The 19,215-nt window shown below is 44.7% G+C and overlaps 1 protein-coding gene and 1 long non-coding RNA gene across 6 annotated transcripts in view; one reads left to right on the forward strand and one right to left on the reverse strand.

Annotated features, from left to right (window-relative positions):
- The window catches only part of RGS3 (regulator of G protein signaling 3), a 1,502,625-nt gene that overhangs the window by 332,479 nt on the left and 1,150,931 nt on the right, over nt 1–19,215 (reverse strand). For all 5 annotated transcript variants that reach the window (XM_069609876.1, XM_069609875.1, XM_069609874.1 and 2 more), the window contains 2 exons: nt 7,757–7,868; nt 6,122–6,165 (listed from right to left, as the gene is read on the reverse strand). In XM_069609876.1, coding sequence (XP_069465977.1) covers nt 6,122–6,165; nt 7,757–7,868 — 156 coding nt within the window. The remainder of the gene's footprint in view (nt 1–6,121; nt 6,166–7,756; nt 7,869–19,215) is intronic.
- Nucleotides 8,502–19,215, forward strand: part of LOC138473599 (uncharacterized) — a 37,234-nt gene continuing 26,520 nt past the window's right edge. Inside the window, exon 1 of the long non-coding RNA XR_011268806.1 lies at nt 8,502–8,575. This is a non-coding gene — a long non-coding RNA (uncharacterized lncRNA). The remainder of the gene's footprint in view (nt 8,576–19,215) is intronic.

Consider the following 19,215-nt stretch of genomic DNA (forward strand, 5'->3'; position numbering starts at 1 on the left):
GAGCCCCGAGGTCGCCACCACTGGTGTAGCCTCCACAGGCTGAGCCAGGGCCGCCGCGACAGTTTCGATAGAGGGCTTGGCCGGATGGATTAAGGCCTTCACCACCTTAGGTGCGCTCACCGCCTTATCCTTGAGGGGGGGGACACTGCCTCGCTCCCCCTCCGCCTTCGAGCTCGACCGGGGCCTCTCCAGGAGCTTCGCCGGGTGCTCGGCCTTCCTCTTACCCGACCCAGAGCGTTGGCTCGTGGTTGATGGTGCCGGGGAGGGTGCGCCCTGCCTGGCACCCGTAGAGCCCGACCGTTCGGCGCTCCCGGTGCCAGCGGACTCGCGGTGCTTGGCCTTATGTTGGACCCCCGTCGCCGGGGCGTCCTCAAAGGTCTTAGAAGACCGCTCGGATTTCTTCCTCTTCTTCTCGCCGGACAGGCTCTTCCCTTCTAGCCAGTTGGCGAGACGTTGATGGCGGTCCTTCATGGTCCGCTCCGACATGTTGCCGCAAAACGCACAGTTCTTCTCCACGTGCGTCTTGTCCTCATGTAGGCAGTAAAGACAAAAAGAGTGTTCGTCCTCCTTGAAGACGTTCTGCAGCTGGCATCCAGGGCAGACCCTGAACAGCTTTCCGGGCGTCGAGCTTCCCTTCTCCTGGGCCATGGCCGGGCCTGAGAAACTTCTGGAGTCCTCCAAAAGTGTAGCTCGACGAAATCTTCACCCTTGAGGGGCGCAGGCGAATCCGAAACGGGTCCCCGTTGATCGGATGGAGAGTCAGTGGAGCTTGAGGCTCTTTTGACCGAAAAAACGAAGTTTTTGAGAAAAAACGTGAAAAAATAGCACTAACGCTCGAGAGCAATAGCACGAGGATCCCAACACATGAACGTGCGGTAAAAATCTGAAGATGGCTGCCAGAGGCGGTGCTTAGGTAGAGGGCAGTCATTGGCTGTGGTCAGTATGACGCAGGGACCAGTGATTGGTTATTACTACGAAAGACAGATCAGAAACGAAACTGATACTGGTTTTTTCTTTACCGAGGATTCCCAGCCTGACGACGGGGAATATTCATGAGCATGTGAATCCATGCCAGACCCCATGCTGGAGAATGTAAATTATTCTTAAATAGCACAACAGCTGTATTTTTGTGCCCTCCTGGTGCATGGTTCTGGATGAAAGCGGGAGTAGAAGGCCTAGTGGGAGAAGAAGCAGCGGGAGGTGTCAATCCTAAAGTGTCAGATTGTTAAAAACATGCAACCCCACAGAAAATGGTTTCTTAAGTGTTTCCCAGTGATGACACTTGTGGTGTGCATGTGCGTGTACGTACGTACATACATGCATATGTATGTACGTACTACGGGGGGAGCCCTAGTTGTTGGTATCCCGTTTGACTTGCTACCAACTGAGGTCTGGTGGAAGAGGGGTGGGTCTGGAGATTGTGTGTGTATGTGTGGTAGAATAGTAGAAGTATAATTATCATCAAACAAAGTAGTTAGAATAGTCTTATGAAAAGTATCGAGTGTATTCACAAACAAATAACAAGAGAGTAGCACTATGTACAGAAGAGTAACAAAGATGTGCAATAAACCTCGATAAAAATCAAGGAAGAAAACAATGAATTGTGACTCATAGCATAGATATATTTGTAAATAGATAAACAATGAAACAAAGGGTATTTACATATATTTTAATTAGTTAATTCCTAGTGAAAGAATTAAAGAGAATTTTCATATATTAATTTGTTGATTCCTTATCATAGACATCAATCAATGAACTAGGATCAGGGTTATTCGTTGCCCACCTTGCAGAAGTAGTGCAGAGCTATTCAGAATAAGCTCTGCACAACTCTGCTGGAGTTGGTTTGAGCTGGAAAAAAACCTGTGGAAAAAACTGTTGTCGATATGACATAGAAGCATTCCTTCTTCACTAACCCACTCACTGATTTTCCTCCAACCTTACACAGCACCATCTCTTGTGACACACTGCTGCTAAACGCCTGCTTGTATCCCCATACCAGCTCAAACTAACTCCAGCAGAATTGTGCAGAGCGTATTCTGAAAAGCTCTGTACTACTTCTATTCTACCACACGGTTCTATGTCATATCATCGACGACTGTTTTTTCGACCAATGTTTTTCCGAAAAATCTTTGCATTTTTATTTGGGAATTTTTGGGGGATCCCTCCCATACCCCCGTCCTCAGCCTAGATGTTTTTTCTGCAATAATTTTCGGCAAAACACCTGTTGAAAAAAACTACTGTCGCTGATACGACGTCGTATCCATGGGATAATGCAGGGATCCTGGACTGAGGATATTATCAGGCCAGGCAGTACTACTTGTCCTTGGTCGATTTTTCTGTGGTGATATTATGGGGCGAGAGTTCAGACATGTTCCAAATGTCCTTGGCCAGTGCTCAAGGAAAGGTCTTGGTGTAGGGGACGTGGAGAAGCCCACCCAACTGAGTCTGGATTCCAAAAGTGACCTCATCAGTACAGTTTAATTAATTGTGGCCCAGTGAATAGACAGGATCTCATGGAAACTGCTGGATTTGCTAAAGTCATGTGGTCCCACAAAAGTGCATACATGCCCGAGTATAGAGTTTTATTAAGACTAGCCCCTTTCTTGGCATTTCCGATTGAAGCGCAAGGTGGTTCTTAAAGCAATACTTCTGCATTGAAGCAAACTGTCAGATGCGAATGAAAAGGCACTGTGGGTGGTGCAAAGGGTGTTGGTGTTAAAGTGGATGTTGTATTTGAACAGGAGCAAAAGAAGGCTCTGGAGTGTGGTGGTGATGTTTTCCCACCTTCCCACCAGTCAATTCTTGGGAGTGCAAGTGCAATGACTGACGGGGTTCTTTGTGGGAACGTTAGGTATGACATGATGTGACGATGGGATGCCTTGCAGATATTGAAGAGTAGGAGTGACAGCTTGGAATTTAGGGTAATATTGCCGGGGTAGGAAGGTGTTGGAGAGATTTTAAAAGGAAATATGTATATTGTCTTCGTCCTCTGGAAAAAAAGAGATAAAAAGAGATAGGTTATCCAGCGTAGCCCGGTTCCTTCTATTCATACAGCCGCAAGTGTTTTAAGAGAATTTTGTGACTGATCTCGCCAAATACAGCCGAAATAGCCAGCAGGATGACATTGTGTCATGTCATCATTCTTTAGTGTGTCCCAAGTGGATGAGAGGAATTATTTAATTCCCTTCATAGGTATGAATCCTTGTTGTGTCTCATTTATGATGCTTGTCTCTACGTAATCCAGCAGTTTTTGACGGATGACTACCTCCGAGTTTTGCTTTGTAGGGAATGTTGCAGATAAAACGGTAGCTTTCATGTCATTAAGATTTGTTGGGGCTTTTTCTAATAGAGGCTTTACAAATGCAGATTAAAAGGCCTTCAGAGCGTTTCCTCATTCTATGAGTGCAATGAAAGTGACTAGAAGCAAATATGGAGTGTACAGTCAATCAACTGCTCATTGAAGCATAACAGCGCGTGTGGTTGATACATTGCACATTGGTAAACACACAGCTCATTTATCCTGGCAGAAGGGGCTTGCGGATTTGGCTCACACTAGATGGATACTGCTTGCATTTCCATCTTTTCGGTCAACACAATCGTTTAGAATACTTATCTTGATGTTTTTGCACCACCTTAGCAGCTTTCCTCAAGAGTGCCTCTAACCTCTATCTATCTGTTGGGGGATACAGAGTCATATCTCGGCGCAGCTATCCAGGTGACATCTCACCAATGATTTATACAGCGCTAAAACATTTTATTTTTGTGTTTCTTAAACGGCTGCCTATATACCTCCTTTATTAACCTGGCACCTTGAACCCCCTCATCACATTGTCAGGCAACTACAGATGTGGGGGTTGCAATGAGGCAAGATATGTTTTGGAATAAAGTTACTGGCTAGCATCTATTCATGGTTGCATTCTTTTCATAAAAGACAGGCTACTTCAAACGCCCCTTAATCAGAACTCTGAAGGCATAATGCTTTGTTAGGGAGACACTGACAATGTTTAGTTCTTTGAAAGCAACCACACCTCACTTTCGAAATAGGTTTTTCATGGGAAAATGAAGTGACAAGCCAAGCGACAGGAGAGATGGGTTAATGTGTGTAAAGTTCTCCCTAAGGAAAACAACGGTAATGGTGCAGTGAATGCCCTTGTGCATCCATTGCCGACTGATTTCTTTCTTTCAGTACCTTTCCTATCACCAAGAAGTGCTTAGCTTCAACATTATGAGATATGCTAGGTCATATGTTATAGTATTTTGTATGTCCTTTCCCGTGAGACCATGTTAACTTCTAGGTTACAGAGCATCAAATAGATTACTTCATGCCAGTTGTGTTTGGAAATTAAATGCACTATTTTTACATTTCAAGTTTACATTTGCCACGGAATGAGACTAGCATGTTTTAGATTTTTTTAGAATATTAAAACGTTTACATTGAATGAAAATATGCAGAAGTTGTTTGGCATTACATACGTTCCGGGAGGATAGCTCAGCGGCAACGTGCATGCCTTGGAAGCAAGACTACACAGGTTCGATCCCCGGGTCCGCGCTTGGAAACCTCTGGGTATTTAGGCACGTTATAAATACGCAACTAAGAAACAACTACGCAACTAAAACAAACAATTCCTGTAACAGCGCCTCGATACATTAATTCTTACGTTTTTAAATAGCATTTCATATTACCATGAATAGGCATGCGTTGAAAAGCATCTAAAAAAGGCACAAATAAGGGGGTGAAATAGCTGCTTTTACTCCCTTAAAATAGGCAAATTCACCCCAAAAATAAAAGACGTAGGAAAAATACTCTCAACCAAAATTTGAAACAGACATGTAAGTCCATAGTCCCCTTTCCTCCATGCTTCCCACCATCCTCCCCCCTAATAATACTGGTGTCATTAGGCAATGTTCAATCTATTGTCAACGCGTCAATGGGGGCTGAGGTGTGGCGCCGGAGGGTGGAGTCAGAGCAGCACATGCTCCCTGGGCCGCACCCCCACGCACATCTAAATTTAAAGGGGAAGAAGGTTTTTTCTGGTGGAAAAGGTTTGTCTCCCGTTCCTTGGAAGGGACGCCCATGCAGTATGGAGGAAAGGGGATGGGACGTAAGAGTAAGCCATTTGTTATTTTCACCCTTGCCTTTTAGATAATTGTCACAAAAGGATTGTGGATCATCAAAGAAATGAATGAATGATAAGTACCATTATGGATGTTAAAGAGAGATTATGAATGCAGCTTTTGAATATATACCATTATGTGTGTTAGAGAGGAAAGAATTGTATATGTATGATTCAATACTGATGCTACTTACATAAAGCTCAGATGGGCGAACCATTGGCACATACTGTCTAACCAGTTAATGTAGAACAATACTGTGAGTATGTGTATTAAGATTTTTGGATAACACCATTGTTCTAACTCACGAGAACTGAACTAATATAATTTTTAGCCATAGCGCATCAAGTGTCTGGCCTTTTATCTTGCGAATTAAAAACGAACTTCTGGATCTCTTACCCTTCAGCTCCCTTACACCTAACACCTTCAGCTCCCTTACACCTAACTATATGGAGACTAGTGCACACTTTTGTAACCCGATCCCAGGTGTCCTTCGCGAGTGGTGTCTGACGTGTGCCCTAGGCATTGATGATGAGATCACTTCTAGAGCACCAAACAGCACCCACGCTGATCCAAAACAATCTGTGTGCCCTGAAACCTATGTGGGAAATGTGATCTACAGAGCCAGTAAATCCAAGAGGCTAAATTATCAAGCCAGTGCCTGCAGGAAGCCAAAAGAGGAACAGAGAATTGTGGGCAGTTGTGTTTCCATATATTTTCCAACTAGCTCACCTCCGGTGATCACGTCATGACACACTGATGAAACTAGTTACTGAGTTGCACCTCTGACCACCCTTGCTGGCTTTTTAAAGAGGACAAGATATGGGCTTTGCCAGGCGCCAATGAAAAATAGGAAGTTCTCCATCAGGAATTAGTCTCATAACAAATAAATTGGAAGATTCAAGAATTCTTTTTTTACATTACTCAATTTTACACAAATGATTTGCTTATTGTAAAAGGTGCATTTGGTTGAGCATTGTCCAACGCAGTGAACATGTAAAATACTTACCGCTGCATAACAAATGATGGAAAACCTCAGACCTTCTGAAGACTCTGTCAAAACGAAAAAGAGAAGATTTAACAAAGACATTCATCCAAAACCCTGAAATGTCAATATAGCTTTCTTAAGAAAGGCCCTCTTCTCCCAACAAAATGCAAACGGGATGTGCTGAATCTCTTACATATGGGTAGAGAACATGTATGCATTGCTAAAGCAATTCATACTGATTCCAGAGATAAAGTCCTGATTTCCTGTCAAATACAAAATGTGCAGTTTTATATGGTTTTTGTAGAGCTCCGTTTGATGACACTGCTGAATAGGACACAATTGGCTTAAAAAGCACTAAATATGTTAAATTTAGCCAACATTAACTGAGTTGGCTCGCCAGAAGATTCATTTCGCAAATCGAAATATTTTCTGATACAGATTAACATTTTGGTGTAATAGGCTTAAACGTGTTTTCTTTTAACATTACACTCATCATAATGTCATAAGATTAAAATCAATGGGTATGCAAAGAAAAACAGTATTTTCATAATGTAATTTAAATAAGCAATAGCAAAGCTTTTCAACCAAACCCCAGTTAACCACCCCTTTACCCCTCCCCCATAGGCCATACTTATCAAAGGGTTCTTCTGTCTAGTGGTATGAGGTACTGGTCGCAGTCCAGTCGTGTCTCCAAATAGCAGAAAGCTATGCAGTCATGCCATGTTAGGAACTGAACTCATTGTTGAGTAAAGGAGTTGCAGGATAACATTCTATGTTAATGTAGGCAATATATCAGTACAATCAATTTGTATTCTAAATTATTTTTTTATGTTTTTATTTGTGCACTTGGTTTATATAAACCTTACAAAATAACACATTAAATCAAGATCCCCTTGTACATAATAAATAACATCATCATCCATCACACATTTAAAATTCCTCCATGTAACATTTCTAAAATAAGCTTTAGGTCCTCAACATCCAGAATCAATCCTTCACCACCAATTCTTCAGCGTAAAGTTCTCCCCTTTCCAAAACAATTCTCTTGCTTCCTTCTAATGTATTCGTTTTATGTAATGGAGAAATTGGAACAAGGCTTTGTTTAACGAAAAAGGAGGTTGATTCGTAAAGTTGTTCCCACAGAAACATTGTTGTGTAAGGACTCAAGTTTCTGAGGTAGTCATTAAAACACTGAGTGTAGTGCAACTAATTCTGTCCATTCCATTCCAATTACGATAGTAATATATCAAGCGACGCAGTAACATGCTGGCTCCATGTGGAGGATTGACCATCATCACTGGGTCCCAATCATGATTCCATCCATCAGCGGTTTTTATTTGGACCTTTGGCCAGTTTTTGAAACTACTCTACCATTGGGTGAGAATACAACAATATGGTGGCATACCACTATGGTGGCCTTATCTCAGTGTGGCACACTACACCATATTCACTGCTATGCTATGCTGTAAAGAGACGAGCAGCGTCAGTGGGGGAGCAGGAGAGCACTTTTAATGCTACTGACAGTGCTGGCACTAATACCTGCAGACACTGAAGTTTCCTGAGCAATAACAAGATCAAAAATACAATGGAAAATAAGTGAAATCTTTCTTGTAAATGGCGAGCGCGCAGTGCACATTGGTGATTCAGCCTACTCACCCTCCCGTAGTTTCGTGCTGTGCAGGTACAGTGGATTCCTCAGCACGTTACAACGCCCACATTCATCCTCTTTCGTGAAGAGCAATAAATCGGAGTAAACAAAAAGCGTTACCTGCAGGGAGACAAAAAAAACGGCCGTCTGACAGATCTGATCTTCCAAGCAACCACTAGAAAGAAATAAGGAAGTTCTCGCAAAAAGAGAAGTAAATGACGCATGGGCACACCTTCCAACGAGTCTGATGGATCAAGGGCAGAGGCTAGAGACATTTACACTGCCGTAGTGTGAGAGCATACAACAACAAACAGACTTTACAGTGTAGCAGCCAGAAAGGTCTACTTGGTGTGGTTACGTGTGTGTTAAGATTGTTGCACTTCTTTCATGGTTAAAATAAAAGCTATCACCACCTACCCTCACATCGCACACAGGTAACGCCAGATAGGGAATTCCTAGCACATTGGGTCAAAGACCAGTTAAGCACATTTTAAACGTAGTAACACAAGCACATTGGACCGCATGCTCGTGCCTTAGAGAATTCACAAATTTGATTTTTTTTTTTTTTAGAAGGAAAAGTTTCTCGGAAGCACAAAACAAAGCTACATCCATCTGTTCTTAGTCTTCCCAGCCGCAGGCAGGAAGTTAAAACGCCATCTAATCATAGTGCAAGCCCAAGCCTAACACTTTCAACAAGCAGTGCATTGTAATTGGGTGTTACATAGCATGACGTCTTCCTTCCCCTTCAGACAGGAAACCCTTTGCACACTGGTAGGGGGCGCGCGTAGTGTGAAGATTGGGGTGGACTGGACGCGGTCAGCAATGAGGTAAGTAACGTTGATATTCCACCCCTAAGTTCTATAATGCCAACCCGGCTGGCGGCTGCCAGTTTGCTTCCTTCATATTTCTAACTGTGATACATTCAAGTTACAGAAACCACAAATCGAGTGCAGTAGGAAGGGAAAAACACGTACAATGAGCTCTGTTTGGTGTAGAATATCAGATTGCATTTTTGGGGTGAGACAAAGCTTGAAGGTTGATGTTTACTGCACACAGTGTGATTGTCCCAAACTTCTTGGTCACTCGATCTCTTTTGACCTGGAGTAAAATGGAATAGCCATTACACCAGGGCACTGTCCAGACATGGTTGAAAAGTACTGCGTTTTGCGGTCTTGAGAACGTGTCCTGTGCTGCCCACGAAATTGAAGAGGCGGACGGCACAGATGCACACAGTGGGTAGTGGGCTGGAAGCCAGGCCGGTGTTGAAGAGCAGAGCATGCAGGGCGAGGTGAGCTGGGGGCAACAGGAACAAGCATTGGCAATGCCAACAGTTGGGGTTTTCGGTAGGCATGCAAATGGCACTTGCCAGGAACAGCCAAAGTGTCATTAACTGGCCATTGATGGTAGCAGGTGCAAAATGGTGCGAGAACCTGGACATCTAAAAGCAGTGCCTGGCAAACGCCTAATACTTAGACACAAGCCAAAAGGCTTGTTTTTAACCGGACTTCAGTGAAGGACATGCACAGTGCTTATAAATCGAGTGGCTGAAGGCAGACCTGGTTAAGACATTTTGATTCCACCAGTAGTAGGTTTACAACTCCAAATGAATCACTAACTCTCAGAAGACTACTTTAAAAAACAACTGGCAGGCACTTCGAGACCACTGTTTGATGGTAAGGCTTGAATAAAACGAGCTCAAAGAGTTCCCATGAGGAGGTGTTTTGGGCAGGAACTGGGTGGGAAAGGCCATAGAGATTCGCATGGCCATAGACAGTCAATGGGTGGGCAAAGAACACCTACAAGGTGTGCCTCTGTCCTCATATGCCATTTATCCCCATCTGCACTCTAATGCTATAGTGTAGTTGATAGATGTCACAAGCAACACCTAATGGCTCAAACTAAAAATGGGTCCAGGCGCAAAGGCTAACTGGTGGCCGAGGAGCAGTAAGCGCAGATTAAGTTGCGGTGGAGTAGCCATGCTATAGGAGGCCAGTGGGGTAGAAACCCTGTTGAAAACGAGGAGGAGCTGGCAAACCGCAGGATCTGGAGGGTGACATGGTGGGGGGCGGCGTTTAACGCAGGTGACATCAACCATGTGGACAAATGGGATAAAATCAAGTACTGTTAACCTAAAAATGAATGCGGATAAAAAAGAAAATGAAACTCTTTCATGTAGTACTTATTTCACATCTTTTAATGGGTTACTTTCAATGCAGCGCTGTATCTTATTCCTATGGAGCTTCCTCATGGTAGCCTTACAACTCTACCTGAATATCAATCCAAACTCACAAGAAATAAGAACGGCACAGAGTTCAACCATTATCCCAAACATACTGTGTCACAAGTAAACCGAATCGTAGGCAAAGCCTGGAAATTGCTTACCACTCTATCTATGAAAAGTGCACAGGTGGAAATCGGACCTCACCAAAATCAAAAGCACTTGGCACATGGGTAACAGTACAAGAGTTAATCATGCCAGAGGAGAGGCCGCCTAACTGTTGAAAAAGGTAAAGAGGGGGCGCTGCTGAGCAGCAACAAGTATGACGGTCTGAACTCGGTGCTCCCGAGCCAGACATACATCCTTTGTCTAAACTCTTGTACCGAGCGTTGCAACTTACTGGAAATGATTGCTCTTAGCGAGTAAAGATGAAGTGCTGGGCACAATTTCACACCTGTTGAAGCCTCTCTGCGGGGCGCACCACAAAGTAAGCCAGGGCACGGATAGACCTTTGGACAGTCCAAACCACTCCTTGGTGTAAAGGATTAATAGAGCCCAAAGTTCTGTGCCGCCTATAGAGGTTGCATTCTCGCTGGGCGGGGCAGCATTGAGCAGAGGACTAGCCCCAAGCTTGGCGCTCAGCGGTGACTGGCATCAGAGTTTGAGTACTGTGAGTAGTGGGTCACCGATGGGTCCACGGTGTGCTGTAAAAGTGTTTATGGGACCGCTCTCTGCATTCTGGTGTGTCACAGAGAGGAAGGTCCCCGTGTGACTACACCGTTGCAGATCAGGTTGTTTACACCGCTGACCTCCTTATCAGATGATCACCTGAGCCCTTTATGTGAAACGTGACCTGCTGGGCCGATTTAGTCTACATTAATTCTTTGAAAGTTTATGGTCTGTGGTGAGTCCCCGCTATTATCCAACTGCATAACCCGCATTTTCCGGTGTTGTGCACACAGTGCCCGTGAATATTTTCCTCCTTTTGACCAGTATCACATAGGACCTCCATTTTCTGCAATAGTGCTGTGGGCTTTTACCCTAGGGCTAATGTTGGTCTACTTTCTTGGTGCTATTACGGGGAATCTATGGGGAATAGAGAAGAAACGTGGCCCCACGGATGCTTACACCATCAATACTACTAAAGATCCTCCTGAGATGATGTCGTCATGCAGCAGCACTGGGAGTACGCAATGTCCTCCAAGTTGTTGGACACGCTCATTGTAGCCATGCAGAATAGGTTTGCGGCTGTGAACCTCAAACTTAATGACATAGTAGCCAACATGAATTCCTTACAGACCAAGTTAGATTTAAAAAAAGGTGGGTGAATATCATAGGTGGAATCAAGAATCAGCGACCTGGAACACAACACAGAGCTTCATGACAGGGTGATCGAGAAGGAGCTGAAAGCTATACGCCTTGAGTGCAATGCTTGAGTCACGGTCCGGGCGTAACAACATCCACATCGTGGGGGTACCAGAGAGTATATAGCAGCTTCATGATAGGCTACTAAGGACTGTGCTTGGAGATCCCCAGTTGTGATTGCAATTTCTTGTTGGGAGAGCTCACCGGGCACTGGTTCCCTTTCCTAAGCCGGGGGCGCCTCCCCTCACATTCATTGCGAGGCTGTTAAACTATAGGGATAGAGACTTGATCCTCAAAGTGGATGACGGAATGTGGAGCGCTACAATTCGAGGCCAGCAAGGTGTTCATCTACTCTGACTTCTCAGCTGGTGTTCAGGCAGCCCGAAAGACCTTTGACCCGGTTAAGCACTTACTACGAGAATTACATATCCCGTATGCAATGTTGGTGTACATGCATAATAGCAACTGTCAAGTAGCCCGCTGGTAAAAAGGTCTGCTTGATGCTCATATCGCCTCCCTTGAATTTCATGTTTTGGGAATGTTTTGGGGCCGACACAATCATGTTGGGGTGGATGGTGGTGGTGGGGTGAGAGGTTGGGGAAAAGAGGGGCTTTTGAAGGAGACAGTTTTAAAATATGGCAGAAGTTTTGTTTCATGTTGTACAAGTAACTATTGTACGAGTAGACAGCCCGGGCATATGTTCAGGTCTTTGGGTCTTGCATAATGTCTGGAATAGCGGGTGAGGCAGTAAATTTATTTCATGGAAAGTTTGAGGATTAAAAAACCCAGTTAAAGCCAGAAAGTTACAGATGTACATTGAGCACTATTCCCCGAACGTTCTTTTCATGCAAGAGACACATGCACTGGGTGATACACACAGGGCCTCTGCCAGAAAGTGGGGTAGTAATAAATATTTCTCTTCACCGACTGTGGAGTTATAACCATTATTCATTATTCTCTTCCATTTCAAGTCACCAAACCACGTATCGATTCCCTGGGGAGGTATGCTATTGTCTGAGGCAATCTGGCAGGTACAGATATTGTCTTAGTTAACATATATGGACCCAAATTGGATGATCCAGATTTCTACAGGAAGCTGGTGTTATGCTCACCTGGTATCCACAGGGACTCCACCCAGCCGGGTTACTCGCTGGTATACTTCTCAGCTTTGCCCTGATGTGGGGTCTGCGGGGAAGGTTCTGCCTGAAAATACAGGAGGACTGTGTTCAAGACTGACCGACTGGGGTAAGGATCCTCCCTCCACCCGCCGTATGATTTCAGTCCCTCTGGCGCCCTCTCCTCACCCTGTGGTAGAATTAGGCGTGCTCTCGGTCCTGCCTTCTTTGCAGGGGCGCGTTGTCTTTCATGGGCGAGTGCGGTCCAGTTACTTCACTGACGCCGGCCTGTTCGATATAATTCAGGTAAGTCTTATTGCTGTTCTTTAGTTTTGTTGCTATCCTGCATGCATCTCTTTGTTTAAAATGTCTCTTTTTTTCTCCCTTAGGTATGCAGAGCTTCAGCATGGTGAACTGGCTTGGTTGAGCCCTGTTGGTAAACGATGGCGCATTAAGAGCGCTATGATGCGGTAAGTAAGCACTATGCGCAGCGCTGCAAAGTCTTGCCTTTGCTAACCTGTGTTTTCCTTCCTTGTAGGTCGCGGTGTTCTTCAGCGCGAGTGGAATGTCCGGAGTGGTGCCAGCTGAGAGGCGACCAGCCAGGTAAGCCTTTTGAGCAGTTCGTAATTTGTAAATGTCTCTACTGCTTTCTTTAATGTTGCCTCAATCTTCCTCTTTCAGGTCGTTCTGTCCGGGAGGCGTGTAGATTCGAGGAAGCTGTTCTCAGTAGCTGCCAGTGTTTAAAGATGAAGACTGCAGGTAAGATGCTGCTGCTAATGATGTTCCTTTTGTCTCCTTGCAGGTTCTGCTTCTCCGAGGTTCGAGGGAATAGCTGGACACGGTGAGCGTCACGTTGCAAGCTGCAAAGTAACGCGAAGCGTGTTGTCTTGCTCGGGTGTGGTTTAAATAGCCCCAACAAAATAGTCCAGGTAAAGTAGTCCCTAGGCTACCACACCCAAAACACTAGAGCGCATAGCTTGGTTCTTAGGAACCAAGCTATGTGGATGCCTCCATGTTGGCTGACAATACAATAAAGTAGTTCCCAAGCACATTGTTTTTCATGGTGTATGAGACTGGCGCCATAGGCGCCAGGACTGGCCCCATGAGGGCTTTTGAAGAGAATGGCAGGCTCTAGAGGCCCGAGTCCTGACTCCGCATGGCCAATGGGTTTGCCAGAGGGGGTTTTGGGCGAGGGTCGTGACAGCTGGTGGCTAGATCGGTTAAATCAGCCGATGTTTCTATGGTGTGGAGGGGATTTTAATATCATTTTAGATCTATCCCTTGATCGTTCCTCTAATGCCCCACCCAATCTTTTGTCAGCAGCCTTAACTATTTTACATGCAATGTCTCAACTGCAATTTTTAGTTGTGTAGAGATGATGTATGCATCCAGCTGTACAGAATAGACCTATTACTCCACTGTCCATGACTCCCCATCAAGAATTGATGTCTGGCTGGTTTCGGCTTCTTTCATCAATACCAGATCCCATAGCATTTTACCTCACACTTTTTCCGACCATTCACCAATAACACTGTCACTTAGACTGGTTCATCAGCCCAGGCCTCGCCGGTTGTGGAGGAGGCCATCCTCCTTGTTATTGGACCCCAATTTGGCAAACACTTTCTCAGGTACAATAGACTCGTTTTTTGCGAACAATGTAGGTTCCGTTACATCTCAGGCCAAACTTTGGGAAGCATTGAAGGTATGTGTGAGAGGAGAGTTAATAACCTCTGAAGTGGGGATAGGCCGAAAGCTTCAAACCGACTTACATAATGTTGAAGGGCAGATTCGGCATCTTAAAAATGAATACAGGATTACCAAGGATAGTGAGCTACTTGGAGAGATAAAGGGCTGCCTTCTTACATTCCGCTCCCTGGCCGAAAGGCAGACTTATTATAACTCCAAACTGGCCTTAGCTCCCAAGTGTGGGGAAGCATACCGCCCTGGGGGGAACCCTTGCTCATACAATCAGGGTAGAGGGTGGGGCACAGACAATAGCTGGGGTTATTTCCGCAACTGGCATGGTTGTTACAGATAATGAGAACATTAGTAAGGAACTTGCAGCATATTATAGCTCCCTATATGGTATTGTAGACATATTTGGGAGAAGAGATTGCAGAACATTTGGCTGGCATCTTTCTGATGAGGCACGTCTCGCTTTGGATGAACCATTAGGGGTTGAAGAGATCCTTTCTGCAAAATCTGCGCTTTCGACAGGTAAGGCTCCTGGGTCAGACCGATTAACAGTAGAATTTTACAAAGACTGCAAGAATAGTGTGGCACCCCATTTATTTAAACAATTTGGGGTTGAATGACCGAGGTAGGAATGTTCTAGGGAGAAAAGACCGTAAATAATTTTTTCGGTAATAACCTTAGGTCTTTTCTCCCCAGAACATTTCTGACTTGGCCCAACCCCTGCCCACAACCCCACCCACACCCCAGCCACACACCCACTTCCCCCACTTACTTTACCTCTGACTCGCTGGTCCCCTGACGGTGTCCAGACATTTGGTCGACCTAAAACTGGTCGAATGACATTTGGTCGACGCAATTTGGTCGAAAACCAAATGGTCGAATTTTTTTTTAAATTATATATTTATTTTTCGGGTTTTCGTTTTTTACAAAAATGGGTTTTTAGAAAAAAGAGGGGGTTGAGGGGCGACCCCCAAATGGGTTTTTAGAAAAAAGAGGGGGTTGAGGGGGGACCCCCCCAAAAAAAAAAAAAAAAAAAAGGTGAAAATAATAAAAAAAAAAAATTCGACCATTTGGTTTTCGACCAAATTGGTTCGACCATTTGTCTGGTCGACTAATTTTTTTCGACCAAATGTCTGGTAACCCCTTCGACACCCGTTCCCTTTCACTTCTGTGATCGTGAACCGGTGCCGCTATACTGTATAGTATACTGAGCAGTGGTTGCAGGGGACACCCCCGCAGCCCTTTATTTTCTTTTTTTCTTTTTGGGGTGTGACTGCGGGGGACACCTCTGCAACCCTCACTCACAATATAGTGGACGCTGAGAAGGCCTTTGACTCATTTCATGGCAATATCTCTTCTCGATTCTTGCATGACTTAGGTTTGGTTCCTATTTTCTCAACTGTGCCTGGCTGTTGTATTCATTACTCACTGTGAAGATTCGTATTCATTATACTTTGTCACAGGGTATTAGTTTGGACAGGGGGACATGTCAGGGATGCCCGCTGCCACCATTATTATTTGCCCTCTCAATAGAGCCAATGGCAGCATGCGCTCCAAACATAAACATCTGAGTATTCGTATTCTTAGCCCGCCGCAAGTTATCTCATTGTATGCGGATTACACGTTGTTATACATCCGCAACCCACAGACTAACCTAGGCCCCATGATGGAGGATGCCTATGACTTTGCTAGATATTCTAGGTAGAGTTAATAAAACAAAATCCAAACTATTCCCGCCGATCAAAACCACTTCTCCCATCTGCGATTTACAGGGGTTTAGATGGGTCCCTGTGACATCCATGTCTCTGGGCATCAAACGCTGCAGTTTTCATACTCAGAACTATGTGGTGTATCTCTCCAGTTTAGCAGCTAAATTGAACTTGTGGTCCAGGCTCCCTATTTCAATGTACGGCTGCCTCTCATTATTGAGAATGGTGGTCCTTCCCAAATTATTGTATTATTTTACAATTATTCCCATTTGGCACAGGAGAGCATTTATCAACACTCTGCGGTCCCTAGCTTCCAGATTTCTATGAGGGGCTGGTCTGGCCAGATTAAGCAGGGATAAGTTAGTGGAAACCTATGACCGCGGAGGGATGGCAGCTATGGACTTTGAACTATATTTTCTTGTAGCCCAGGTGCAGTTTTCTGTTTATTGGTACAACATCTCGCTTAAAGTAGTGCATTTATTACTCGAAAAGTACAGTGCTGTAACACATGATTTAAAATCTGTTATTTTCAGTGATATACATATACATTCCTGAACCTTTGACCTGGTCTGGACTACTGTAAATGCGTGGGCCAGACTGTTCCGAAGATTATGGTTCGCTATAGCAGGGAGGCTCCACTATTGAATTTCCCTGGTACCGCTCCAACCACTGACGAGAGGTATCCGTACTACATGATATAGTAAAGGGAATCTGGTAATGGGAGATCTGTTCCCTGGTGGTACCGTTTTATTTCTTTAAGGACTTCACGAGTCAAATGAGTAATACACCCATACTGATATTGCAGTAGCGTTACGGAAGAAACGTCCGTCATTTCCTGAGGAGCCTGAGGCGCATCTCTGTATAGAGGCGATAGTTTCTACTGGGGAATCTAGAAGGGTGATATCCAGACTACATAATTTATCCCAACGGGTCACTATGAACAGTGTACGCCCCAAATGGGAACGGGGCATAGGTCACGAAATTACAGACGAGCAGTGGAGGAAATGTTGCCTCCTTACTAAGGAGGTATTCATATGTGCTAGATGTAGGCTAATCCATTTTAAGATCCTAATACATTACACCCCAGCGAGGATAACGAAATTCTTGCCTTACGTGAGTAATGCTCGTCTCAAATGTGGTGTGTCCCCAGCTGACTTCTTTCACATGTTATGCCCTCACATAGCAAGTTTTTGGCAGAATGTAGCTGAGATGATTGTTGAGATAATGGATATTCCACCCGTACTGGCCCTGATAAAATACCTATCAGGGGATATAGGAAAAGTGTCCATCATTACTTGTAGAACTTTCAACATAGCATGTATAGCTGCCAAAAAATGTATATTGAGACACTGGAAATCCAAAACTGGCCCAACATCAGCAGAATGGTTTAAAGACATGGGGCCTCATTACAAATCGCCCGGTATGGAAACAACGGTGGCGGTAAACCCGCTGCCACCGTTGTTTCCATGCCGGCGATCACAACTCCTGCAGGCGGGAGGTGATGTTCCCGCCAGGTCTGACCTGGCGGGTTTAACACCGCCCGCCTGCAGGCGGACGAGGAAACACCGGCAGCATTACAAGATGCTGCCGGTGTTTCCATGATCCCCATTCCCATAGGACTCAATGGGAATGTGGATTAACACTATTCCGCCTCTGTGATTCCCGGAAAACCAGGGTTGTAATGCACCGGTAATTCCGGGAATCATGGAGGCGGAATGGTAATACGAGTCCGGCGGTAACCAGGTGGTTTTACCGCCGCGGTTACCGCCGGACTCGTAATGAGGCCCATGGTATACATCAATGAGAGAGGAAAGATATTTCCAATACAACTGCAGCAGGGAAGACCTAAGGACATTCAGGGCCAATTTCGAATGCATGTGGCTGCAGAGGGAGGTGGGAGTACCGATGAGGCTGTGGAACTTGCATGAGAGGAATGAATAAGGGGTCTTTGCTGGATTGTAATCATTTTGCTTGGTGCTTCCTGTTGGGATTGTTCAATTATGGAAGTTGTGAACATATCATGAAGTAGACACAGACAACGGGTTCAAATTTGTTCTCAATAGCTTTTAATCAATGTAAAAGGCAGGATGGAGTAAGGTCTAACATGCCCTATTCTTTTTTTGTAAATTTGCTTTTATTAGTTTAACAAGTGAGAGTCATGTTACAAAAGATATTTCAGAGCTCATAGTTACACAACAAACCGAAAGAAATACACAGAGAAAGAAGAAAAAGAACATTTCAGAACACCTTCCGACGGATGCGTTGGTCTTAATTGGGTTATGTAAGAGAACATGTTTTCCCCCCTCCTTACCTCCCCTGTCCCCCCTATGGGTCATGCAGTTGATAGCTTAGCCATTGCAGCGGATTGCATCTGAGGATCACAATTTGCGTGTCTTGTAGGGAGCACTCCCCAGAAGCAGATTCTTGAAAGTAATATCTAGGCGCTTATTTTTAGGTTGTTTCTTGTCCGTCGCCTTTGTGAGTGTCATTTCTATTACGAAAAAGCCCACTGGGGAGGTATTTGTTCTTAAAGTCCATCCATAGGGCCTCAATCCGTGATGACTTGCTGTGTAATGATGCTGTTATGTGTTCCATTATGCATATGTTGGTGGAAACGTTGATCCATTCACTTTTGGTGGGGACTGACGCAGATTTCCATTTCGTGACAAGTGTCGCTCGAGCTGCCAATAATAGTTGTGGAGCGAGGTCTCTTACCCTGACCCATTCATCTTCATCCTTCTCGAGGCTAAATAGTATCAGATGAGGATCAGCTGTTCTGACAATACCATCGATCTCTTTGATCCAGCCCAGGACTTCATTCCAGAAGACTTTTATTTGTGTGCACCCCCACCACATGTGCCAATAATCTGCATCTTCGCTGCATCCCCGCCAGTATTTTGGGTTTGTTGTTTGGAACATTTTGGAAAGTCTAATAGGGTCGTATTGCCATCTATGTAGCAATTTGATTGCATGTAGTTTATATTGAATCGAGATGGATATTTGTGTAGCCGCTTGGCATATTGTGTCCCACAGGTCTGGGGCGATCTGTTCACCGAAGTCCTTTCCCCATCTGTCTTTCAAGGAGTCTGTAGATCCGGCCCCTCCCCTTATTAGTTCTTTGTACATTGCTGATATTAGGCCGTTCATTTCTGTTCTCGAGTCTAGTATCTTCTCAAAGGGCGTGAGATCTCTCATCAGTTTGGGCTTCCACATCGGTCTTGTCAGAATGCCCTTTATTTGTATATAATGGAAGGTTGATAGCGGGCCTATTCCAAACGGCTTCAGACAATTCTGGGAATGATACGAAGGAGTCCTTTTTTTGTAGTTGTCCAACTCTCTCTAAGCTGGCTTCGTACCATGCTTGG

The sequence above is a fragment of the Ambystoma mexicanum genome, chromosome 8 (genome assembly GCF_040938575.1).
Source record: "Ambystoma mexicanum isolate Mex_15411 chromosome 8, UKY_AmexF1_1, whole genome shotgun sequence".
Classification (NCBI taxonomy): Eukaryota; Metazoa; Chordata; class Amphibia; order Caudata; family Ambystomatidae; genus Ambystoma; species Ambystoma mexicanum.